Source organism: Podarcis melisellensis (assembly GCF_964234715.1).
Source record: "Podarcis melisellensis genome assembly, chromosome: 8".
Classification (NCBI taxonomy): domain Eukaryota; kingdom Metazoa; phylum Chordata; class Lepidosauria; order Squamata; family Lacertidae; genus Podarcis; species Podarcis melisellensis.
Window position 1 is genome coordinate 6058711 of NC_138540.1, and position 25319 is coordinate 6084029.

The 25319-nt window shown below is 48.3% G+C and overlaps 1 protein-coding gene across 3 annotated transcripts in view; it reads left to right on the plus strand.

The window, feature by feature from the left end:
- Positions 1–1180: 1180 nt before the first annotated feature.
- RASSF2 (Ras association domain family member 2) overlaps positions 1181–25319 on the plus strand; it is a 41385-nt gene continuing 17246 nt past the window's right edge. The window contains exons 1-5 of one of the 3 annotated variants that reach the window (XM_081922578.1): positions 1181–1293; positions 18160–18251; positions 19962–20037; positions 21700–21851; positions 24075–24163. In XM_081922578.1, coding sequence (XP_081778704.1) covers positions 18193–18251; positions 19962–20037; positions 21700–21851; positions 24075–24163 — 376 coding nt within the window. In that variant the 5' untranslated portion in view covers positions 1181–1293; positions 18160–18192. Of the gene's footprint in view, positions 1294–2289; positions 2326–14123; positions 14211–18159; positions 18252–19961; positions 20038–21699; positions 21852–24074; positions 24164–25319 lie in introns of those variants that run through there. The other 2 variants (XM_081922579.1, XM_081922580.1) reach the window with 2 other exon arrangements.

A 25319-nucleotide genomic window follows, 5' to 3' on the forward strand; every position in this document is an offset into this window, starting at 1 on the left:
CCACCAAAGGTGATAAAAAGTTCCTTCACATTCATTGCATTTCCAGCAATTATTATTGGGCAAATGATATATCCTTGCTAGTCTGGTTGGGGTCATGTACCACCTATAGATCATTTTCATTATGTTCTCCTTTAAGGCACTACACGCCGTGAATTTAATACCTGTGGTCCATAACCATTCCCAGTCTGCAAACATGATATCGTGACCAATATCTTGTGCCCATTTAATCATTGCTGATTTTACTGTTTCATCCTGTGTATTCCATTTCAGCAGCAAACTATACATTCTAGACAAATTCTTAGTATTGGGCTCCAATAATTCTATTTCTAGCTTCGACCTCTCCTTCTGAAATCCTACTTTCCTGTCTTGCTTAAACGTTTCATAGATCTGCTGGTAATGTAACCAGTCTCGAACTTTGGGTTTTAATTTCTCCATACTCTGTAATTTAATCTTTTCACCATCGTATTCTAGAATTTCACCATATTTTGGCCAATCTGAATCCATATTAAGTTTTTTTACCGCCTTGGCTTCCAGGGGTGACTGGACCGAGGCCGTTTAGGGCTTTAAAGGTCAGCACCAACACTTTGAATTGTGCTTGGAAACATACTGGGAGCCAGTGTAGGTCTTTCAAGACTGGTGTTATGTGGTCTCGGCGGCCGTTCCCAGTCACCAGTCTAGCTGCCGCATTCTGGATTAGTTGTAGTTTCTGGGTCACCTTCAAAGGTAGCCCCACGTAGAGCGCATTGCAGTAGTCCAAGCGAGAGATAACCAGAGCATGCACCACTCTGGCGAGATAAGTCCTTGCTCGGGAAATCTGGAGCTGCAACGCAGAGAGGGGTGGACTAGAAGACCCCTGGGGGTCCCTAACCAACGTGACGGTCCATTTGGCTGCCCTGGCTTCTCTTGCTCCAAAAGGGGCAGCAGGTTTTTGGAGATCTGAAGCTAGCAAAACCCTGCCAACCCTGGAGGGACCCCCAGAGGCCGGGACCCCTAGCGCCCCTCCAGCCCAGCGAGGGGCGGGCAAGGAGCATTGTCTGGCCGGGCTCACCCCCCCCCAGCCCCCCAACAGCGGGAGGAGCCTCCAATGAGCGCGGGGAGGGGGGCGTCGGCGGCGCGGCGATTGGCTGGGCTCCGACGGGGAGGGGGCGCCCGAGAGAGAGGCCGGCCGGCCGGCGGGGGCGGGGACTCCTCCCCCGGCAGCTGCGAGGAGGGGATCCGGGCGGCGGCCGCCGTCGTCTGCTGCCTGCGAGGACGCCCAGCCGCGGGATCGGGGCCCGGGGAGGGGCGCTCCCGGTAAGTTGCAGCCGGACCTCGCCAGGTGGAGGGAGGGGGCGCAACAAAGACGCACGCACACCACCACCCCGGGGGCCGAAAGACTCTCCGCATCTTCCGACGGCCGGACAGGAGAAGAGACCCACGAGCTGCATGGGGGGTTGGGGGGGTGCTGCCTGGGGAGAATCGGCCGAGTTTGGAAGGAACCCCCCCTCGGAAGAAGCCCCTTTAGAGTCGTGGGCGCCCAACTCGGAGAAGGCGGCTGCTCTCTCTGCGCCCTTCTTGGAGTTGGGCGGGACTGGCGGGGGGGGGGGGTGTCCAGCGGAACCCCCCTTCCCATCGCTTACCCCTGACCTATCCGCTCAGCCCCAACCGCCTTGCTTCCGAGTAAACCCGTCTGCGGAAGACGGAGAGGCGAGCTAGTGATCTGGAGCCCATCCTTCCCGGAGCGGGGCGCGGAGAAGAGGAGGGTCTCCTGCGCAAGCAGCTGTTCAGATGGAGAAATGAATGAATGGGAATTGGGGGGAGGAGCGGACCCTTTGTGGCTCCCATTCATTGCGCTGGGTGCTTGTGCAGGCAGGATCGGGCCCAGGACGACTTTCTGACACTAGTGTAGTTAGTGGTTAAGAGGAAACAGTTTGTGCTGCTGGGGGTGGGGGGGTGGGACAGGCCAGGACTCCTGGGTTCTCTCTTGAGCCCCGGGAGGCACTGGAGTGGGGTGAAAGAAGAGGATATTAATTAATTAAGGGAGGCCACCCCAGGAACTGGGAATTTGGGGAGGGGATTCCCTTACTCTAAGTGGGTGACTCCTCCCTCCCTCCTTCCCCATCGCTTTGTGTCTCTCTATTCATCCCTCCCCGTGATGGACTGTCGCTGCCTTTGTGGCTGGCTGTGCCATCTCTCCCCCCACCCGGGTAATTTGTTATCTGCCACTGGGACTCCGATTCTCAGCTCCGCAGAAGATGAGGAAGTGGGTTGGGAGGGGGAGGGGCGGCTGAAAGAGGAAGAAAGTGGGGCTTGAGAGTTTTGCAAAGTGCTGCACTACGCGTAGGGGTGAGTCTGTCTGTTCCTGTTAACCATTAGCTTTTTTTGGGGGGGGGGTGGACTTTAGCCGGGTGGAAAGAGCTTGCATGCTACTCTTGTAGCTTGTACCCCAGACATGCCTCCTAAATGCACTGGATTGTAAATTTGGGTGTGTTCAGGCTCCCTCCCCCTGCATTAAGTCCCATTGCATCTGATGAAGTAGGCCTAGATTCAATAAACGTCTACCAGTTTTTTTGTTAGTGCCAAAAGATTCTTCTCTTGCAATGGACTTAATTTCCATCTACAAACCTTTGCTTTGCTTCTCTTCTGCCTGCCTTTGAGACTCGCTCAAAGTCTTTCTCCCGTTTTGTCCAGCTCTAGCAAATAACCTCCAGTATAATGTTTAATGTTCAGCAAGATCTCTTCTGGAGCACCACATCTGCATATTTCTTAATCTGCTCTGTCCCTGAAGGCTAAGGATGGGTGATATTAAAAATAATAATATCTCTGGCTCCCAAGTGCAGAAGAATCAGTTGCTGGCTGCCCCTTCTTCATTTCTTCCTCCACCAAGACTGTGTGAAAGAGGGGGTGGAGCACCACATTCTTCCCTGATAGTTCATATGTGGTTTGTTCTCGGTTCTTAAATGACTCTGCAGGCAGCACTCTGCTCCAACAGTTCTCCTGTGCTCAGTTTTGATGGGCAGCATGAACAACATTTAATTCTCTGACTTTTTCTAGTGATCAGTTTGTTTTAGGACTACTAAACATATGCATTCCTAGCTTCAGCTTCTTTGTGTTCTAAAAGGACCCTAACAATCTTGATAGCTCTGGCATTAAGACTCAGGCCTCCTCGATTTTCATCTTGTCACTAAGCAGCTGGGTCAGAGAAGATGCCATTCAGTGGTAGAACACAAACTTTGCATGTAAAAGGTCCCAGGTTCAGTCCCCAGCAGCTCCAGTAAAGGTAAAGGGACCCCTGACCATTAGGTCCAGTCGTGGCTGACTCTGGGGTTGCGGCGTTCATCTCGCTTTATTGGCCGAGGGAGCCGGCGTACAGCTTCCGGGTCATGTGGCCAGCATGACTTAGCCGCTTCTGGCGAACCAGAGCAGCGCACAGAAATGCCGTTTACCTTCCCGCCGGAGCGGTACCTATTTATCTACTTGCACTTTGACGTGATTTCGGACTGCTAGGTTGGCAGGAGCAGGGACCGATCAACGGGAGCTCACCCCATAGCGGAGATTCAAACCGCCGACCTTCCAATCGGCAAGTCCTATTATCTGTGGCTTAACCCACAGTGCCACCCGCATCCCCCAGCAGCTCCAGTAGGCCAAACCTAAACAGACCAGAGAGCCCTGCTTTGTTTAACAAGCCCCCCACCCCCAGAGGAGGACTCATGAACCCTGGAAACACACTTGGGTTCAATGTACTCTGATCCACATCTGGGGACCCGCTTTGTACCCTTTCATAGCTTTGCTGCTCTTGAATTCCATGGAAGGTGGGATAGAAATGTAATGAAATAAGCAAGGAATGGATGCTAAACTAAATTCTTCTACAAAATGAATTATTGCTAAATGCTGAAAATCTAGGAAAAAAGATTTCAGAAGAGTTAAACAGTGTCTGGGAAACCTTAATGAGGCTTAAGTGAACATGCTGCATTAAGCAGAGAGAAGCATTTTTTGTTCCAAGCTGGGCTCGTTTCCTAACTTTTGGGAAGGGGAGATACAAAAACCAAATGCTCAAGCTGATTAATTTCTTTATTAGTGTGCCAGAGGGTTCCGAGTAGTAGATTTGCCCATTTGCCTAGCAGAAGTGAAAACTAGACCCAGGCAACCAGGAAAGGAAACTATTTATTTACAAATTAGAAAAGGTTTGCCTTTGCCTTCCATGCTATTAAAGTGCCCAGAAATTACAATATATGCATATTTGAGCAGGCAGACTAATAGCAAGTTTTGTTGGCTATGAATTCCACTTGGACAGGTGGAATTTATTTGCATAGGTGCACCTGGATGGTGCAGTGACTTCTGGTGAGAGCTTGTGAGCTCCCACCGGAAGCCGCAGTCGCATGACCCCAGCAGTGGCAATTGCAGTGCCACCCCATGTGGGGTTCTGCAGCCTGAGGCAGCCACTTCAGTCTGCCTTATGGGCTGGATGGCTGCCCCTGCGGCAGCCAAAAGTCTGGATTCGCTTTTAAGGCTGTGGAGAGCTATAGAACTACTGTGGAGAGCTATACAACTGTTAGAAGAGGGGAAACAGGAGAGAGGGGTCCAAGTGGACCTTGGTGCCTGCAGCCATAGAGACCCAATGGATGGGTTAATTGAAACAGAAGGAAGAAAGATCAGTGGGAGAGTGCAGGGTGGGTTTCTAAGCCAAGGATTTGAGATTCTTGGCAGAAGGGTGCGGGGAACTGCAGCTGGCAAAAGGGAAGGCATTGCTTGTGGAGGAAAGCCCAGAAGCAGAGCCAAAGGGGGCGATTTCCAGAATTTTGAGGCCGCAGCACTTCTGACTTTAAGCAAAGAGCCCGGGAGAAAATTAAGCCACCAGGGCAGAAACTGTATCCTTCCTTGAAGGGTGGCAGTGTGTTGTTGTGTGCTTAAATCTGGCTAAAAACAATTTTTAAGAACCATGGGGAAATCTGGTCAAGACAAAGTATATTCAGTTCCCATTAATTTTAAGCCAAGTCAGCAGAATGCCCAAGTGCCTAAGGCTGCTGTAACAGTAGGAACTTCCCCTGTTGAGCAAAGCAAGACTTGAATGGCACTTGGCAATGTGGCTTTCCATAAAACGTTGAATCGGAAGTTTCCTATCCCTGTTTGAAGAATATTATTGGGGTTTCGTAAAATTACATCGTATTTTTATTATTGTACGCTGCCCTGAAATCCACTGGATTTAATTAAAGCAATTAAATAAAAGTCACCATGCACAATAGGGGGGAATGTGTGCATGACTGATCTGCATAATTTGCCTAAGCTGCAGAAAGTTGTCTCCAGCTAAGATGGAGGCGGTTGCTGGAAGCCACAGGTGGAGAGAGGGCTCTTGTGATCACATCCTGCTTGCTGGTTTCCCATGGACATCTGGTTGGCCACTGTGAGAACAGGATGCTGGACTAGGTGGACCATTGGCCGGATCCAGCAGAAGGACTGTTCTTAGGTTCTTGCTTGCTCTTTCAGAAGGAAGCCTTGAATTTTATGCACGATCCGCTGCTGGGGTCTTCCAGCGCTGACATGCTATTGCTTCCTTAAGAGTGTGTTAGAGAGACCGGCTTGCTGAGTTGCATCTGGGCTAGATTTAAGCCCTTGCTGCAGATTGCCACAGACCTCCCAGTCAGAAGCAGCAAAAAGTTGGGGGAGGCATGTGGGGGTGGGTTTCGCTTATCTGGAAGAAGCTGCAGCTCTCAGGCCAGCAAAGATGATGGATACCAGTCCAGATCAACGAGGAACCTGCTTCCTTTCTAAGATTGGATGTAGCAGCGCAGATAGAACTTCTGTCACATTCAGCTGCTACCACCAGGTGTCAAGAAACAGAGGCATGCATATGTGAACCGGATCCTTGTGTGAAGCATATGCAGGATGCAGAATAGGGTGCAATTCACACTTCTATTCTGGGACGCGGGTGGCGCTGTGGTTTGAACCACAGAGCCTAGGGCTTGCTGATCAGAAGGTCAGCAGTTTGAATCCCCGCAATGGGGTGAGCTCCCGTTGCTCGGTCCCTGCTCCTGCCAACCTAGCAGTTCGAAACGACATCAAAGTGCAAGTAGATAAATAGGTACCGCTCTGGCAGGAAGGTAAACAGCGTTTCCGTGTGCTGCTCTGGTTCACTAGAAGTGGCTTAGCCATGCTGGCCACCTAACCTGGAAGCTGTACGCCGGCTCCCTCGGCCAATAAAGTGAGATGAGCGCCGCAACCCCAGAGTCGTCCGCGACTGGACCTAATGGTCAGGAGTCCCTTTACCTTTACCTTTACACACTTCTTCTTTTCTTTTTTTTGGAAGGCAGCCCTGTTTAGGGAAGTTTTTAATATTGAATGCTGTATTGGTTTTTTTAAAAAGATATTTATTAAAGTTTTCAATATTAATACAATACAAAATCAAAAAGAAAAAAGAAAAAGTAACAAAAATACAAAAATAAAAATAAATAAAAACACACAAAGTTTCCATAACTTATTTTCCATTAACTTATTTCCAAGACCTCCTCATACCTCCCTTTTTTGTATTCCAATTCAAATTGTTAATTCAGCAAATCCTTATCAATAAGTTTTAACCTACTTCTAAACATTTTTTTCCATATTCTCTTAAAACATTACAGCTGGAAACCGCTTAGTTTCTATCCGACATCATTCTAACATTCGTTAATTTTGCAATATTTCTGTAGATAGTCTTTGAATTTCTTCCAGTCTTCTTCCGCAGTCTTCTTCCAGTCTTCTTCCGCCGACTCTTCTCCCTGGTCTCGGATTCTGCCAGTCATTTCTGCCATTACCTTTACATTACCTTTACACACTCAGGATTGATTGGGCACCATGTAGGTATCTTCTGACATGTAGTGTTAGAGCATGGGTAGGCAAACTAAGGTGCCGGATCTGGCCCAATCACCTTCTCAATCCAGCCTGCAAACGGTCCAGGAATCAGTGTGTTTTTACATGAGTAGAATGTGTGCTTTTATTTAAAATGCATCTCTGGGTTATTTGTGGGGCATAGGAATTCATTCATTCCCTCCAATATAGTCCAGCCCCCCACAAGGTCTGAGGGACAGCGGACTGGCCCCCTGCTGAAAAAGTTTGCTGACCCCTGTGTTAGAGTGTCAGATTAGGACCTGTGAGACCAGGGTTCAAATTCCTACTCGGCCAGGAAGCTTGCTGGGTGATCTTGGGCCAGGGTTGTTGGAGAATAAAATGGGGAAGGGGAGAACTATGTGTGCCACCTTGGGCTCCTTGGTGGAAAGAAAGTTGTGCTTTAAAATCTTATATAGGAAGAGAGAGAGAGAGAGAGAGAGAGAGAGAGAGAGAGAGAGAGAGAGAGAGCAAGCCAATATAGTAAAACTATTGAAAGTGCAGGATTTTGAGACTACATTGGGACTACAACTCCCATCATCCCTAGCTAACAGGACCAGTGGTCAGGGATGATGGGAATTGTAGTCTCAAAAAAACATGAAGTACAGGATTAAATTGAAAGTTAGTCTCAGCAAACAGATGCTTAATGCCATTTCACTTCCCTCTTGACCCTTTGCCCTGGTGCTGCCCAGGGTAGCTCAGCACCACTGCTCTCCTGAAGGGTCTGGCAGCCAGACTTTGGATTAGGGGGCAATTCTGCTGCTGTTTCACCTGGGTAGCAGCTGCTGGTTTGCAGAGCAGATGGCCTTGCTGGGATCAAGAAAATAGTTTTCAAGTTATTTTTAGTTTGGATTATGGCTTTTGTGGGGGGGTGTCAGTTTGACCCCCAAAGGTGTTTATGTATGTGGAAGCAAAATGTATTGTGGCTGATCAAATCCTGCCATTTATGTTCTCTTGATTCTATAAGTTGGGAAACTGATGCCAAAAGAAGCCTGTTTCTCTTGTGAGAAAGCAGGCTGAGGTCTCCCTTTTTGAAATGAGAGCTGTCACTTCAGAGGATGGGCCTGCAGGCCTTCTGGGGGAGGCAGCCCAGCCCTCAAAGGTGCCACCGCATGGCATGCCTTCGTATGTCTGCCCTTGGTGTTTCTTGCTGTAGGCAAAGGTAACACTCTGGAAATCGCAAGGAGCAGAAATTCTCTCCCTAAGGCCAGGAGTCATGCAAACCCCTCCATCTGCCCCTGTTTTCTGATCTCTGCTAGATCACTGTCCCGGTTTTGTTTTTGTTTTTACTCTTAGCAACAAAACAAAACCTTGTAAAAATGCTGCTAGATTTGGTGCTGTGTATCGGTTTTCAGGCGTCTCCCTGCTGGAGTTCCGAGTTAGCCAGCAAATGCATCTCTGCTACACTTCTCTGGCTTGCAGCTTCCTGCAGCCAGGTGCCCGCCAGATGTTTCAAGCCGGGGTTGCAGACGTGCTGTACCTTTGAAGCACATTCAAAGCACATTTCCCCCATCAAAGAATTCTGGGCACTGGAGTTTGTTAAGGATTGCTGGGAACTGTAACTTTGCAACTGCCTGGAATTGTTTGAGAGGAAGGATTTGATCCAATTGTGCTTTAAAGGTATAGTGCAGGCATAGGCAAACTCGGCCCTCCAGATGTTTTGGGACTACAACTCCCATCACCCCTAGCTAACAGGACCAGTGGTCAGGGATGTAGTCTCAAAACATCTGGAGGGCATAGCTGGCAACCATCCCTTATTTGGTGGGAAAGTCCCTTATCCCAGTGCTGTGTCCCGCTGCTGTCCCTTATTGATGATGTCCCTTAAATTCCCCGAGTTTCAAAGGAAGCAGCTCCTCTCCCTGCCGGCCACGGAGGAGGGAGGCTCCAACTGTGTTGCTTGGCTGTGTTGCTCACCCAATAAGGAGTCTGAGAACGACTGGGGGGTGGAGCTTGCATGCCTTGTGCCGATCAAATTGGCCGCGTTGCCTGGGGACTTGCCTTTGCTCAGCGCTTCCCAGCGGAGAGGTGACAGTGGTTTCCCTTGCTGCATCCCCTTTGCCGGGTTGCTGCGCTGTGGGAACCACCGCTTGAGGCTTCATTTGGCTGCTGGCTGGGCTTTCTGCCTTTGGCTCGGAGGGGCTCAGAAGCTGAACATACCTGTGCTTGGAAAACCCCTTATTTTGGCTGCTGATCCCTTATTTTCGAGACTGCTGGTCCCTTATTTTCAAATCTGTAAGTTGACAGCTATGCTGGAGGGCTGAGTTTGCCTATGCATGTTATAGTGTATTACACGACCTACAACTGCCATTTGTCTTAAGCATCAACATGCTTCCATCAGCCCCAGCATCTTACAGTTGTGTTGTCTGGATCTGATGGGAGTTGCCGCTCAAAACCTCCCAAAGGTGCCAGGTTGGTGGAGCCCAGGGTTGTGCATGCAGCTAAACACTCAAGATGCCAATCAATGCTCACTCTGTTGTTGTGCCCGCACCTCAGCTGCTGAGCTGCCTCTTGGGCAGCTAGTAACCTATTGCAGGATGAATAGAGGTTGGTAGTATATCTTTAACCTAAGGATCAAATGACCTCTTGGCTTCTAAAGGAGTTGAGCAGAAGCGACTGCTACAAAAGTGTGTGTCTGCATATCCAGCACTCACTCCCTTGTCCAAAAGGTTGGCTTATTATTTGTCATGAAACTGATGATATGTGTACATGCTGCTTCAGAGAGCAGAGTTACAGTAGAAGCAGGCAGCACAGACCCAGCTTGATCTAAAGAGGACAAGGAGGTTCCTTGTCAAAAGCCCAAAGACAGAATGTGTGGCGTTTGACACAGACTCTGGCTAAAAGTACAGCAAGAAGGGGAGAGGGGTGCGGATACCTGGAGCAAAGCTCTCAGGCTGGTCCTTGAGAGCACAGAGTGAAAAGGGGTCCATGTTAGAGCTGACAAACCATTGAAAGTGTAAGTACTGTTTGGGCCACTGTTAGGTTATGGGGAAGGGAAGGGGTCTTTGAGATGAGTAATTTGGTAAGAACACCTTGATTACTCTGTTTCATTATTCATTTCTTACATGTTCTTGTCTGCTAGTTATTCTGCTTACCTGACTTTGTAGGTGAAAGAATATAATCCTAGTGAGAAATGAATAACTGGTTTATCTTTGTTTGTTTCCTGTCTTCTATGTAGAGCCCGTTCTTTTTGGAGGAGATGTGAATTAAATTTTGCTAACAACAGATTACTGTGCTGATATTTACATAAAGTCTTGAGAGATCAGGAAGCTTTCCAGGATGATAAGGACTCTTATCAGGGTCAGGAAAGTCCATTGAGGGGTTTATTTTAAATCAAGTTTATGCCAACTGTACTGATGCCATGATCTGCAGTAATAAAACACTGGAAAAGTTCCAGTTGGCGCTCATCATTACACAACTGAGTTGTGCCCTTGGCAGTGGGTCAGGGCGGGAGGAAGGTTCTGAGCCTTGGGGTGGGAAGAGGGAGGTGACCAGGGCGTCCCTGGATTAATTTATGAAATGCTGGTGGGTCCGGTTTCCTCAATTCAGCCGTGGGACTGTCCAAGGCCCTGTTCAGCTTTCTGGTTCCCATCATGTGAAATAGCTTGCAGGAAAGTGTGGGGTCAGCCCCCTCCCTTTGACAGCCCCACACCAAGCACCCAGTGTTATTCTGACAGAGTAGTCTTCCATTTCCAACAGAAGGAACCTCCATCTCTCAGGATTCCTGTCCCTGTGTTGGAAGCAAACACACCCTGCTTCAGACTGAGCCACGGCCAGCACTGAAAGTGGAGGTTTCCACTGGGTGTTATTGAGAACCTCTTTGTGCATTCAGGGTCCATGGGTAGCCCTGACTGGCCATGGAAGCCAGGGACCTGGGAGACGAGGCTTTGATTCCCCACTTGGCCATGAAGCTCACTGGGTGACCTTGAACCAGTCACTGTCTTCTCTCAGCCTAAAGTACCTCACAGGGTTGTTGAGATTACATAACAAGTGGGGAAACCATGTACGCCACCTTGAAAAAATGCAAGAAGTAAATGGGTACCAGAAGGGACGCGGGTGGCACTGTGGTCTAAACCACAGAGCCTAGGGCTTGCCGATCAAAAGGTCGGCAGTTCGAATCCCCGTGACGGGGTGAGCTCCCATTGCTTGATCCCTGCTCCTGTCAACCTAGCAGTTCGAAAGCACATCAAAAAGTGCAAGTAGATTAATAGGTGGGAAGGTAAACGGTGTTTCCATGCACTGCTCTGGTGTTGGTGTTCCATTGCGCCAGAAGTGGCTTAGTCATGCTGGCCACATGACCCGGAAAAACTGTCTGTGGAGCGGACAAATGCCAGCTCCCTCGGCCTGTAAAGCGAGATGAGCGCCGCAACCCCAGAGTCGTTTGCGACTGGACTTAACTGTCAGGGATCCCTTTGTTGTTGTTGTTATTTAGTCATTTAGTTGTGTCCGACTCTTCGTGACCCCATGGACCAGAGCACGCCAGGCACTCCTGTCTTCCACTGCCTCCCGCAGCTTGGTCAAACTCATGTTTGTAGCTTCGAGAACACTGTCCAACCATCTCGACCTCTGTCGTCCCCTTCTCCTTGTGCCCTCCATCTTTCCCAACATCAGGGTCTTCTCCACGGAGTCTTCTCTTCTCATGAGGTGGCCAAAGCCTTGGAGCCTCAGCTTCAGGATCTGTCCTTCCAGTGAGCACTCAGAGCTGATTTCCTTCAGAATGGATAGGTTTGATCTTCTTGCAGTCCATGGGACTCTCAAGAGTCTCCTCCAGCACCAGAATTCGAAAGCATCAGGGTAAAGGGGTCCCTTTACCTTTACCTTTAAATGGGCGAACAAGGTGATGGTGTGTGCAAAATAGCCTCTTTTAAGCAGGGTAGCGCAGTGTGCTGCGGAGTTTATTTTTGTGCTTCTGCACGTTGCAGGTCTGGTTGTTCCACACCTGGTGTGGTCAGCCTCTTTCCTCCCCTTCTCTGTTCCTTCCTCCATCGCTCATCCCTGGGCTGCTGGGAGCTACGCTGCCATGAGGCAGATGGATGGTTCTGTGTCTCCATTAACAGGAGAGAGGCTGACAAATGGAGCGGCTTTCCGCAAGGCCAGATGGGAAGGAGAGCAGACCGAGATGGAGGAGGGTGGCTGAGGAGGCGGGGAGAGAGGGGAGGCCCAGTGGTCCTGCTGCAGGAGGAATGGACGGCAGGCGTAACAGCTGGTCCAAAGGCCAATGTCACTCTAGGTTGGATTATTGCAAAGCTTTGCATCCTCATAACACACCAGTGTTTGCACTGCACACAAAGGCCCCAACATTAATTGTGTGGCTTTTTAAAGCTTCCTCAATGAAGCTTAGGCAGGAGGCAGCATATGTTGTCTCCCCAGTGGCATTTTATCCCCATAATTGGGGGGGGGGGGGAGGAAGTGTGGCCCTCCAAAAAAAATTTAAAATGCATGCGCACACAAAGCGAATGCAGAATCAGCCCTGGTGAGTAAACAGTGGGCACTGGGCGTGCAATGCTGGGTGACACCCAGCTTCATGGCTGAGTCATTTCAAATTGGGCAGGCAGTGCAAAGAACTCAAAATTTAAAACATCTCCTGCAGGTATTTTGATTTCGTCAATGCTCCCAAAAAGGTCAGAGCAGCTCAGAAGAATGAAAGCAGTAATAAAAACGTAAACTAGTTGACTAGAAATTAAGGCCTTACAATAGCGGGAAACTGACATGCACAGATAAAAAGAAGTTGTACTTCATGTGGGGCATAGTTAAACCGTGGAACTCCCTCCCACAGGAAGCAGTCGTGGCCTTCAGCTTGGGTGGCTTTGAAAGAAGATGGATAAATTCATGGGAGAGAGGGCTGTCGATGGCTACTAGCCATGACAGCCTCACTCTGCCTCTGCAGTTGGAGGTAGCAATGTTTCTGAATACCAAATGCTGGAAACTGCAGGAGGGGAGAGTGCCCTGCTGTGCTATATAGGCCCCCATTGGCCTGATCCTGCAGGCTCTTCTTGTGTCCACCAGAAGAAGACCACCACCACTTTTTTAAAAAAGTTCTGTTTGCCTTGTAGCTCCAGCCGTCGTCCTCCTCCAGGTACACCCATTTGGGACCACTCTGCTCCTCTTTTCCTACTGGAAATGGGCCCGCGGTCTGAACTAGCGCTTTCTGCCCCTGCTTGCTTCTCTTTAGAGCAGCTGCTTCCAAAATCTCCTCTCTGGAGGGAGAGAGGCTTCCTTGCACAGCTGGCTCTGCTCCTTCCTCCCAACCGGTGCAGTGGATGCTCAGAGTTTGGGTTGCCAAATAGAATTCAGCTCCCACACCAGAACATCTGGAAAGAGGCAGGAACTCAGCTGCTTCTGATGGAAATTGTGTCTGCGAATCACAGAAGCCTTGGAGCCTTATCTTCGAGGGGTCCTTTTGAGCAGGACGTGTGAGCTGTACATTTAAGGGTTGGGGGGGTTCTTTCTCAAGGACCTCAGTGCTGCTTTTGTTTTTTTTTAAATAATATTTATTACTTTTCCAACAGTTTAAACATTACAGACATTACAAAACAAAATAGACAATACAATACAAAAACACCACACAACACTAACATATTAAACTAACACAACAAAATAAAAACAATTTACAACACATCATACAATTTCAACATCCTATCCTTCATTCGCTTATTTCAACGACCTCCTCACACCTCCCTTTTTGTATTCCACTTCTGTTAATTGTTTCAGTAATTCTTTTCCATCTTCCTCTGTTTTCTATCCTATAATTATCTTAACATATTCTAACCTTATTTTTTTTTAATACTCTAATAATCTAATTATACTTAATTCCTTATAACATTTCTACTAAAGCCATATAGCTTCATTCCCACATTTTTCTAACATTCATTAATTTTACATTAATTTTTGCCAGCTCTGAACCTCTCGTTGTTCGTAACATCTTTTTTGGGCAATTCCAGTCCTATTATTCCAAGTAAAAAGGCTTCTGGTTTCTTAACAAATGTATTTTTCAACATTTTTTTCAACTCATTATAAATCTTTCCCCAGAAGTCCTTAACCCTGGGACACGTCCACCACATGTGATAAAATGTGCCTTCTTTTTCTTTGCACTTCCAACATAAATTATCAGTCGTGTGGTAAATCTTTGCTAATTTTACCAGGGTTAAGCACCATCTATACATCATTTTCATAATGTTTTCTTTTAATACCGTACATGCAGTAAACCTAACCCCTTTCTCCTACAACCTTTCCCAGTCTCCCAACATTATATTGTGTCCAACATCTCTTGCCCAGGGGTTTCCTGACTTGGTGAATGACTTGGCAGTGGTCTGCGGAAGCCCCACTCTGGTCCCGGGTGTCAAGGATGGAGAAGAACAAATCCTGTAGAGCATCTGGTGGGAGTCTTTGGATTCCTAGTGAACTCTCTGCTTTTCAGTCCAGCTGAGCTGTTGTCCTCTGCCCCCTGCCCCCACCTGCCCCAAATGCACACAGGAAACACCATCTGTTTCTAAGCTCAGGGCCAAACCAGGCAGGATGTGGGAGACCTAAGATGCGGCATTTGTGACTTTCTAGTTTAGAGAAAAGGCAAGTAAGACACGACAGGAGTTTTTAAGATGAGGCCTCGCATGGAGAAAGTGGATAGAGATAAGCTTTTACTCCCTCTCTCGTAACAATAGAACTTTTGGACATCCAGTGAAGCTGAACATTGGGAGATTCAGGACAGATGAAAGAAAGGACTTATTCACACAACACAGAGTCAAAACTCTGGAACTTGCTTCTGCAAATCCTCCCCCTGCCCCATTCCCATACGCCTGAGCCAATGCAGTGGTGGAGATGGTTTTGCTGTTCCTGGCCTGGTTAGCACGGCTCTCTGTCATGCCTGCTGAGTCCCCATCACTCAACATGACCTGGGCAGTGCCTTTGGCAAAGACCCTTGGCTGAGAAAGCAGACAGAGAGGTAGCCAGCCCTGGCTGTAGGGTGTCTTGCATGCGCTGTCCAGGGGGTATCTTGCATGCGCTGTCCAGGGGTGTCTTGCATGCGCTGTCCAGGGGGTGTCTTGCATGCGCTGTCCAGGGGTGTCTTGCATGCGCTGTCCAGGGGGTGTCTTGCATGCGCTGTCCAGGGGGTGTGTGCTGGCTGTGCCCCCCCAGCTGCATTTGTTTAAGGCAACAAGCCTCAGGTGGAGCACTGTGGGAGAGGGGGCCTGTCCACGTGCCCCCTTGGCTCACTTGTGGCCCTCAGGTGCTGGGGAGGGCAAATGGTTTGTTTGTTTATTGCCTGCTTTTCACCCTAAGGTTTGAGCATGGGTAACAGCATTAAATAATAATATTACAGTCATACCCCATGTTACGTTTGCTTCAGGTTGCGTGTTTTCAGCAACCCGGAAGTACCAGAAAGGGTTAGTTCTGGGTTTCGCCGCTTGCGCATGCGCAGATGCACAAAATGACATCACGCCCATGAGCAGAAGCGGCGAATTGCGACCCACGAATGCACAGACGCGTTTGCGTTCTTTTCGGGTTGCGAACAGGCCTCCAAAATGGATCCCGTTCGCAACCAGAGGTACCTCTGTAATAATAATAATACCTTTATTGTCATTGTACAACCTGTGAACAATGAAATTAAATGAGCCTCCCCCCAAACACTCAATCTCTTATCAAACAACACACCACCTCACAAGTCAATTTCGCTACGTTATTTATCGTTTAACAGCCTAACAGCACAATAAAAAGCACAATATTAATATCAACTAAAAACAACTTACAACCATGAAAGAAACTTGATTCCTAAAAAACCAAATGCCTCAGGTGTCAAAATCTAGTGTAGAGAGGTACAGCTTCAGCATCCCCCAAAAGTCGTACAATGCAGGTGCCAGGCACACCTTTGCAAGAAGGGAGTTTCACAGCTAAGAGGCCACCACAGAGAAGGCCCTCTTCTCATGGGCCACCACCATGCGAAGCCTCTGAGAGCAGATCCCCTCTGCTGATCTCAGCCCTTGAGGTCTGTAGGGAAGGAGGCGGCCTCTCAGATATTTGGAGCCTGAAGCATGTAGAAGAAGAGGAGTTTGGATTTGATATCCCACCTTTCACTCCCTTTAAGGAGTCTCAAAGCGGCTAACATTCTCCTTTCCCTTCCTCCCCCACAACAAACACTCTGTGAGTTGAGTGGGGCTGAGAGACTTCAGAGAAGTGTGACTGGCCCAAGGTCACCCAGCAGCTGCAGGTGGAGGAGCGGAGACGTGAACCCGGTTCACCAGATTACGAGATTACTGCTCTTAACCACTACACCACACTGGCTCTCAATGTAGGACTTTAAACACCAGGGCTTTTTTTCCAGCCGGAACTCAGTTCCGGCACCTCTCAGGCAGATGCCATTGCCATTCTAAGAGAACAAGGGAGGCATTCATGGTGAATTCCGGCACCTCTTTTTCTAGAAAAATAGCACCGTTAAACACTATTGTGAGCACCTTAATTGGGTCCGGAAACACTGGCAACCAGCACAGCTGTTTCAAAATAGGTTATATGAGATCTCAATGGAACCCCCGCCTGAGTCGTCTTCAAGGGCAGCCCCATACAGAGCATGTTGCAATGATCCAGTCCGGCAAACCAGCCAAAGCTGAAGAAAGGCACTCCTGGCCAGTCTTGAAGAGACAACGGCACAGTAGTTTGGAAATAGGGTGGGGGTGGAGATATCATTTTCTCCTTTGCGTTGTGCAAGTCTTGAGCTTTCTTGCTGAACAGCCCCAGAAGCTGTTGCAGAAGGAGAGGCTATGAAACGGGCAGCTGTCAGGCTGGTTAGGAAAGCAGCTCAGAGGAGACAGGAAATTCAGAATTTCGTCAGTTGCTCTGCTGGGAGGTGGTGATATTCTTAGTGCTTCTATTTTGCTCCCCCCAACCCAAGAACAATGCTTGGCGGATGCAGCAGCGGATGCAGCAGTGTTAAGACTTCTGGGCTTCCTGCTTTGCGTCTTCAGATACAAAGCAAGATTTGTGGACACCTGTTAGGCTACAGCAGCCAAAACAAGAGATTATGTCCAGAGGTGGCGTAAGATGAGAGCAAGGGGAAAGAAGATCGGGTTCAGGGTGGCATTCGGCACAGGAATCAGATTCAGCACTGGAGAACTTTGTCTTTCCTTGTTAAGTATCTAGTCCTTATGACTTCAAAGATACGTGTGATGCCTGTGACAATTTCAGAAGCTGGACGGCTAATGTGTGGTCAGCTGGAGGGCTTCAGTGCTCTACAAAACCCTTTGTGTCACGTAGCAATGTACAGGTTCAGTCCAAATTGCATAGCATAGCATAGCTTGGACTACTGCAATGCGCTCTACGTGGGGCTACCTTTGAAGGTGACCCGGAAACTGCAATTAATCCAGAATGTGGCAGCTAGACTGGTGACTGGGAGTGGCTGCCAAGACCACATAACACTGGTCCTGAGAGATCTGCATTGGCTCCCAGTATGTTTCCGAGCACAATTCAAAGTGTTGCTGCTGACCTTTAAAGCCCTAAACAGCCTCGGCCCAGTATACCTGAAGGAGCGTCTCCGCCCCCATCATTCTGCCCGGACACTGAGATCCAGCGCCGAGGGCCTTCTGGCGGTTCTCTCATTGCGAGAAGTGAGGTCACAAGGAACCAGACAGAGGGCCTTCTTGGTAGTGGCACCCGCCCTATGGAATGCCCTCCCTTCAGATGTGAAGGAAATAAGCAGTTATCTTCTCTTTAAAAGACATCTGAAGGCAGCCCTGTATAGGGAAGCTTTTAATATTTAATGTTGTATTGTTTTTAATACTTGATTGGAAGCCGCCCAGAGTGGCTGAGGCTCAGCCAGATGGGCGGGGTATAAATAATATATTATTATTATTATAAGTAGGCAGAATAAGTTATGCCAAAGAAAAGGTAATTCATGGAGGAGAGGGCTATTGGTGGCTTCTAGCCATAATGGCTCCTGAATGTTTTAATTGTTATGTGTGTGTGTGTGTGTGTGTGTGTGTGTGTGTGTGTGTGTGTTTTGTGTTGTTTTGATTTGTGTAACCCACCTCAAGTCTCTGTCCAGGCAGAAGATGGGATAGAAATAAACATAGTAATTGCAGTAAGGCCTGAGGTGCTGGTCAGTCCATCCCACATCCTGGTTCTCAGAATGGTCTTCCAGGAAAATAAGCCGGGGTATCACATTTCTGCATCCTTTGGATTCCCCTCCCTCCCCACTACAATCCATGGATCTGAAACCCATTAGAGGTCTGCAAAATCGCCATTGAATTGAACGAATGGTTAGCATGTTCTTTTCATTTATCTCAGAAAGTAAATTGTTGTGTGCTTTAAAGCTGTTTCCCGCTTCCCCTTTCGCCACAGGCCTCTGTTCCTGATGAAAGACACTTTCCAAGGATGGACTACATAAGCGAGAACTACCCGGTCCCTTGTGGGCACGACAAGTACATTTCGAAGTAAGTCGGAGGCTGGCTGCGTGTCCCGGGCAGACCTTTGTTCTCTGCAGCTGGCACCAATCCCTGGGGTCTGGTGTGTTGGTGTCTGTGTATAAACTGCAAGCACGTGCAATGAAGGGAGGAGAGACTTGAGTACGGGCAACCTGCATCTTACGCTAATCATATTTACGCAATTGGAGTGGCGGGGTGAATAAATAGAGAATGGAGGAAACCCACCAATCCTTGCTCCCCATTTATTTATGTTCTCCGCACACCCAGAGAGTCTCCCTCACTTTTTCGGTCTTGAGGAGCCATGAGGACTCAAGGATGCTCTGAGAGCCCTCACACCGCCTTTCCAAAGCCCAGTAAGCAAGGGGCTGTCTTCTTCACCGGCCTCTGGGAAAGAGGCACATGGGCTCTGGGACAGTTCTGGAGGCCGGTAAGGAAGGCGTTGCCTCATTTAGTGGGCTCCCAGAAGAAGAAGAGGAGTTTGGATTTGATATCCCGCTTTATCACTACCCTAAGGAGTCTCAAAGCAGCTAATATTCTCCTTTCCCTGCCTCCCCCACAACAAACACTCTGTGAGGTGAGTGGGGCTGAGAGACTTCAGAGAAGTGTGACTAGCCCAAGGTCACCCAGCAGCTGCAGGTGGAGGAGCAGGGAATCGAACCCGGTTCACCAGATTACGAGTCCACCACTCTTAACCACTACACCACACTGGCTCTGGCCCTCCTGCGACCTTCCCAGAGCAAGATAAAGAGTCCTCCCCCTGTGGGTTGGGGGAGTGATTTTGTGTTTACACACTGACAGCCAGAACCGAACAGCTGCATAAGCAGCAGTTGCTGGTATGTCATGAAGCTGTGGGCACAGGTGAAATGAGGGCAGTTACAATCAGCCATTCATTTCTAGCCTAGAGAACTCCCTACAGGAAGAGGGACATTGAGTGCATGCAATCTCTCTCTCTCTGTGTCTCTCTCTCTCTCTGATTAAATTTTCTGTTTTACAATTCCAAATACTTATTTTGCATCCTTGAGATATCAGTGACTTCCCTTCTTCTCTTTCCGTGGTTCATTTTACATATCTTAAATCCCTGCATATTTTACAAAAACTATACCAATCAGTATTCCATGAATATTGCATCCATCGAAACTTATTTACACTGTTGAATTTATCTTAATGCTGCCAGCCTTTTCAGCTGTACACAACTATATTCCATATATTCAATAAACATTTTTCAATCTTCCTTAAACATATGTTCTTCTTGTTCTCCTTATTCTATATGCTAAGGCTGCAAGTTGTGCATATTCTGTCAATTTAAGTTGCCATTCTTCTTTGGTTGAGACCTTGCTCGTTTTCCATTTGAGGGCTAACAAAACATGGGCCACAGTTGTTGCATACATAAATAACCTTTTCTGACACCTGGGGATTTCGTTCTGAATTATCCCCAACAGAAAGGACTCTGAAAGGACTCTCAGAAAGTGCATGCCGTTTTCTGATGGGACAATGAAATGTGTGGCGGGAGAAGCATGTTCTGTGGAACCCTGGCTTTCCTGGAGGCTTCTCAGGAGAGCCATGAAAGTAGAGCAAGTTTGGGGTCAGCTCCAATTTCCTTAAATATTTTATTGCAAAAAGCAGCAACTTTTGTACAAAGCCACCACATGTGGCTTAGTGAGACGGACAACTCCTCCATTTGCTCTTCTAACAGCTCTTTTTCCACTTTACATCTTCCAGAAATGAACTGCTGTTGCACTTGAAGACCTACAACCTCTACTACGAAGGCCAGAACTTGCAGCTCCGGCATCGAGAGGTGAGAGATCCTAGCTAAGCAGAGACAAGTTAGGGGAGAATGTTGTGACCAGGGGTGTGTGACCTGGGCACGATTCCAAAAATGAAACTCTGCACCCAAGTCACCAGAACTCTGCGCCTAAAGGAGCTGGGTCCTGCAAACGGTGTACAGTGGTACCTTGGGTTAGATACGCTTCAGGTTACAGACGCTTCAGGTTACAGACTCCGCTAACTCAGAAATAGTATCTCCGGTTAAGAACTTTGCTTCAGGATGAGAACAGAAATCGTGCAGCGGCTGCTGGAGGCCCCATTAGCTAAAGTGGTGTTTCAGGTTAAGATCAGTTTCAGGTTAAGAATGGCCCTCCAGAACGAATTAAGTACTTAACCCGAGGTACTACTGTAATGCATGCAAAAAGGCTCATAGGTGCATGCTTTTTGAATTATTGCAGTACTCTTCAGTTTTAATTCCAGTTTTACTATTTTTGGACTGTGCAAAGCCCCGAAACTCTGACACCCCCAGACTCTGGGATTCTCCTTTGGCCTCCCCCTTTTCCCAGCTTCTGAGAATTCAGCCAGTGCTGCCCATGCCCTTTTAATGATGCATTCAGGAGGGCTGGAAACCTGCTTTTAAAAACGAAAATGATCCTTCCAGAGGAATATAGTATGATTGCATCTTATGCACGTTTAACTCGCACAGTTTCAACCACATGCGGTTGAAGGCGGGCTGGCTTAAAGTGTGCAAGTTAAATGCAAGCAAGGCTCAAAAGCTCTTTTTGCACCAGGTCCGCTGGCGGGAAAAGCAATCAAGTGGTATGTAAATCTTATGAACCAAAATAAATATAGTTGAAACCAGCATCCTTCCTTTTGGTGCTTGCTTTTATTTTCACTTTATAATACACAAAAAGCAATGGCAGCAACAGTCAAGAGAAAGAGAAAAGAGCAAACCGGGTGTGGGGGGGAATAAAGAAAGGATATGAGGAGAAAGGAGGGAATGGTACTATTCCAAAAGCAGTGTTATAATTCCAGACAATTGTCCTTCAAGAGTAAAGGTAAAGGGTAAAGGGACCCCTGACTATTAGGTCCAGTCGTGGCTGACCTGGGGTTGCGGCACTCATCTCACTTTATTGGCCAAGGGAGCCAGCGTACAGCTTGCGGGTCATGTGGCCAGCATGACTAAGAACCAGAGCAGCGCACGGAAACGCCGTTTACCTTCCCACCGGAGTGGTACCTATTTATCTACTTGCACTTTGACGTGCTTTCGAACTGCTAGGTTGGCAGGAGCAGGGACCGAGCAACGGGAGCTCACCCCGTCGCGGGGATTCGAACCTCCAACCTTCCGATCGGCAAGTCCTAGGCTCTGCGGTTTAACCACCCGTGTCCCAACCTTCAAGAGTACATTATCTAATAATGTTTATCCATAGGAGCGCATGAGAAGAGGGGGCTGCCAGCCATGTTCCTTTACCTTGATGTATTCAGTAAATGGATGCCAAACTTTGGAAAAGCTGTTCTTTATTTTCAGATAGTGCAGGTTTGGGTATATTTTGTTAACATTTCCGTTAGAGCTGTGGTCCAGCTCTGGAGGTAGAAGCAGCATGCTTGGGGCTTGGGGAAGTTTTCTGCAGCATCCTTGGAGCAGTCCAGCATCTGGACCATCCCTCAGTCCCTTCTCTCATGTGCCCTCTAGGAAGAAGGGGAGTTCATCGTGGAGGGCTTGCTGAACATCTCCTGGGGGCTGCGCAGGCCCATCCGCTTGCAGATGCAGGACGACAACCAGCGCATCCGCCCCCCGCCTTCGTCCTCTTCCTGGCATTCCGGCTGCAACCTGGGAGCACACGGGTCAGTACACAATCCAGGGCATATTTGTGTGAGTGTGTGTGAGAAAAATATCTAGGGGCCTTAGCAGACCACAAGCTTAACATGAGTCAAGTGTGACACAGAAAGCTGATGGCATTTGAGGCTGCATCAACAGAAGGCGAGTTTCCACATCGAGGGAAGTCATAGTCCTGCTCTCCTCTGCCTTGGTCAGAGTCCTTTGTCCAGTTCTGGACACAACAATGTAAGAAGGAGCTAGAACATGTGCAGAGGAGGGCAACCAAGATGATCAAGGGTCTGGAAACCAAGCCTGATGAGGAACGGTTGAAGGAGCTGGGTATGTTTAACCAGGAGAAGAGGAGAATGAGAGGAGATATGATGGCCCTCTTCAAACATCTGAAGGGTTGTCACATAGAAGATGGAGCAAGGTTGTTTTCTGCTGCTCCAGAGGGAAAGACCTGAACCAATGGATTCAAATGACAAAGAAGGAGATTCTGACTAAACATTCGGGAGATCTTTCTGATGGTAAGAGGTGTTTGGCACTGGACTCTCCGTCACTAGAGGCTTTTATGCAGAGATGGGTGGCCCTGTGCCAGGAATGCTTTAGCTGTGGTTCCTCTCCTTCTGGGAGTGGGATTAGAGGGAATCCTTCCCACTCTATGATTCTATCACTGTCACCATTTTGTTTTAACTTTTTCTGTGATCAGGGACTTAAGGGAGGCTTTGAACTCGTGTAATATCGGTAAGGAAAGCGGCACCTTGATGTGTAGAAACAAGGGTGGGAGTGGATTGGGGCCAGAAACAAACAGAGGAAATCATAAACTTTCTTTTAATGGGAAAAAATAGCATTGATTTTCCTGAACACTGGAGAAGTAGACTTGGGTTTTAGGGGAGAGATTTCAAGTCCTACCCCTGCTGGGCTCACACTGCTCTCTGCCCCTTCTCCTTGGGTAGAAAATAAGATACGGCCAAGTCCAAGGCTGGTCTGTCTGCATCTAGGATCCCCATGAACAAGCCAACTTGGGAACTGCAAAATATGCAGCCCAGACTATACAAGTGGCACCATGACCTTGATTATTTCTGCTTGTGGAACACTGTAATCTACATGATCACAAGTTGCAGATAAATAAAGAGTATTTGTATGTAGAAATTATAGTCAGGATGGCAACAGAGCCTCTTGGTTGCTGTTTTTGTTTTTAATGCTTTGCGAAATGCTCAGTAATTTCTGCTGTAACCAGAGTCTGTTGCTAACATGGCACAGATCCTTCTACGCATTACACAGAAGGAGGTGGTAGGATTCTGGAGACTGCAGCTTCAGACTCCAGGGACGGTTGCAGTTTTGAATTTTCCCTGCCTGCAAAAAATAAGCGCACCTTGGTCAAAAGATTTTGCAATGCCCTCTTCTTGTTTTAAGGGACGCGGGTGGTGCTGTGGGTTAAACCACAGAGCCTAGGACTTGCCGATCAGAAGGTTGGTGGTTCCAATCCCCTCGACGGGGTGAGCTCCCATTGTTCGGTCCCTGCTCCTGCCAACCTAGCAGTTCGAAAGCACTTCAAAGTGCAAGTAGATAAATAGGTACTGCTCCGGCAGGAAGGTAAACAGCGTTTCTGTGTGCTGCTCTGGTTCTTAGTCATGCTGGCCACATGACCCGGAAGCTGTACGCCGGCTCCCTTGGCCAATAAAGCGAGATGAGAGCCGCAACCCCAGAGTCGGTCACGACTGGACCTAATGGTCAGGGGTCCCTTTACCTTCAGCTTCTTGTTTTGCTGCATGCAGGGAGCTGTTTTACTAAGCAAAGCATTCAAAAATATTTAAGCCTCACACATAATTTTATCCCTGCTTCCTGCCTAACGTCCGACTCGAGGCAATTCTGACATCATGTTTTGAAAGTGTGCCCTCTGTGGTGTCCATTTGTCTCTTAGAGTGGGGTGCAGAGGGCACACAGAAGATCATGCTGGCTACTTCTGTGGTGAATCCTAGAATTGTTGAGTTGGAAGGGACCCCAGATGTCATCTAGTCCAACCCTCCCTGCAGTGCAGGAATCACAACTAAAGAATGCATCTTGCAGCGACAAAAAAACCATCACACTCACATAACTTGCCACTATGATTTTGTGCTATGTTTACTGTTGACACGAGCAGACGAACAATAATTGCTTGCATCCATCTGTGTTTTTAGAACACGGGAAAATATTGCAAGGTATTTTCTAAGTCCCAAATTCTCTTCTTTTGTCTCTTCCCTGCTTAGGTCAGTCATAAAGCCGTCAACCTTACCAGACATTCAGGTCACGGAAGCCGAGCCCTCGTTGGATGGGGACGGAATTGATGGGGGAATTGGTAAGGCAGGGGAAGTGAAGGATGAAGGGGGTCCTTACTGGTGCTAAGGAGTTGGGGGTCTCCATCTTCTGAAAATAATGCAATAATGGAGTATAATCCTTATCTATGGCAATAACTCACTGTGAAGTGGAGTAAATTGGTTTCTGAAAGGTGTTTTTCTGGGAGCTTACCCCCTGCTAGGAGTACCATAATTATGTGTCTAAAAGGGACAGAGCAATCTGGGTCTCGGGTCTAAATATATGTTTCAAGTTCTCTTGTGATGTGGATGGTGCAGATCCAGCAAACTCTCTTTATGTTCTTAAAAGGAATAACTTCTCCATACAGTTCAGAGTTAAACTTGCCACTTCCAGATGCAGTCACAACCTCTGGCCTGGGTAGCTCTAAAAGGGGTGCGTGCGTGTGAAAGATTTGTGGAGGTCAAGGCTGATCGGCATGTGAGGGACGCGGGTGGCGCTGTGGTCTAAACCACTGAGCCTCTTGGGCTTGCCGATCGAGTGAGCTCCTGTTGCTCTGTCCCAGCTCCTGCCAACCTAGCAGTTAAAAAGCACACCAGTGCAAGTAGATAAATAGGTACCGCTCCAGCGGGAAGGTAAACGGTGTTTCCATGTGCTCTTGCTTCCATCACGGTGTCCCGTTGCGCGAGAAGCGGTTTAGTCCTGCTGGCTGCATAACCTGGAAAGCTGTCTGTGGACAAACGCCGGCTCCCTCGGCCTGAAAGCGAGATGAGCGCCGCAACCCCCTAGTCATCTTTGACTGGACTTAACCGTCCAGGGGTCCTTTACCTTTTACCTTCTTCCATGGCCAGAGGCAGAGAGAGTGGCTGCGCTCAAGTCCTGCTTGTGGACTTTGCCAGAGGCGTCTGGTTGGCCCCTGTGGAAGGCAAGAAGATGCTGGCCTGGAGGGGCAGCCAGGCGCCTCAAGAGTTCATGAGACCAGTGTGAAACACACACACACACACACACACACACACACACACACACACACACTGAGTGGTGTGGAAGAATGAGCTTTGTTCCTCTTTTCCTTGGCAACACAGCCCTCCTCTCTTTAGAAAGGGAATAACAGGAGTCATTGTTAAGCAGAGTTGCCATGGAGAAATAAACATTTACAGGAGAAGCGCTCTCTCCCGCTCTCCCCACCACCCATCACTCTCTGA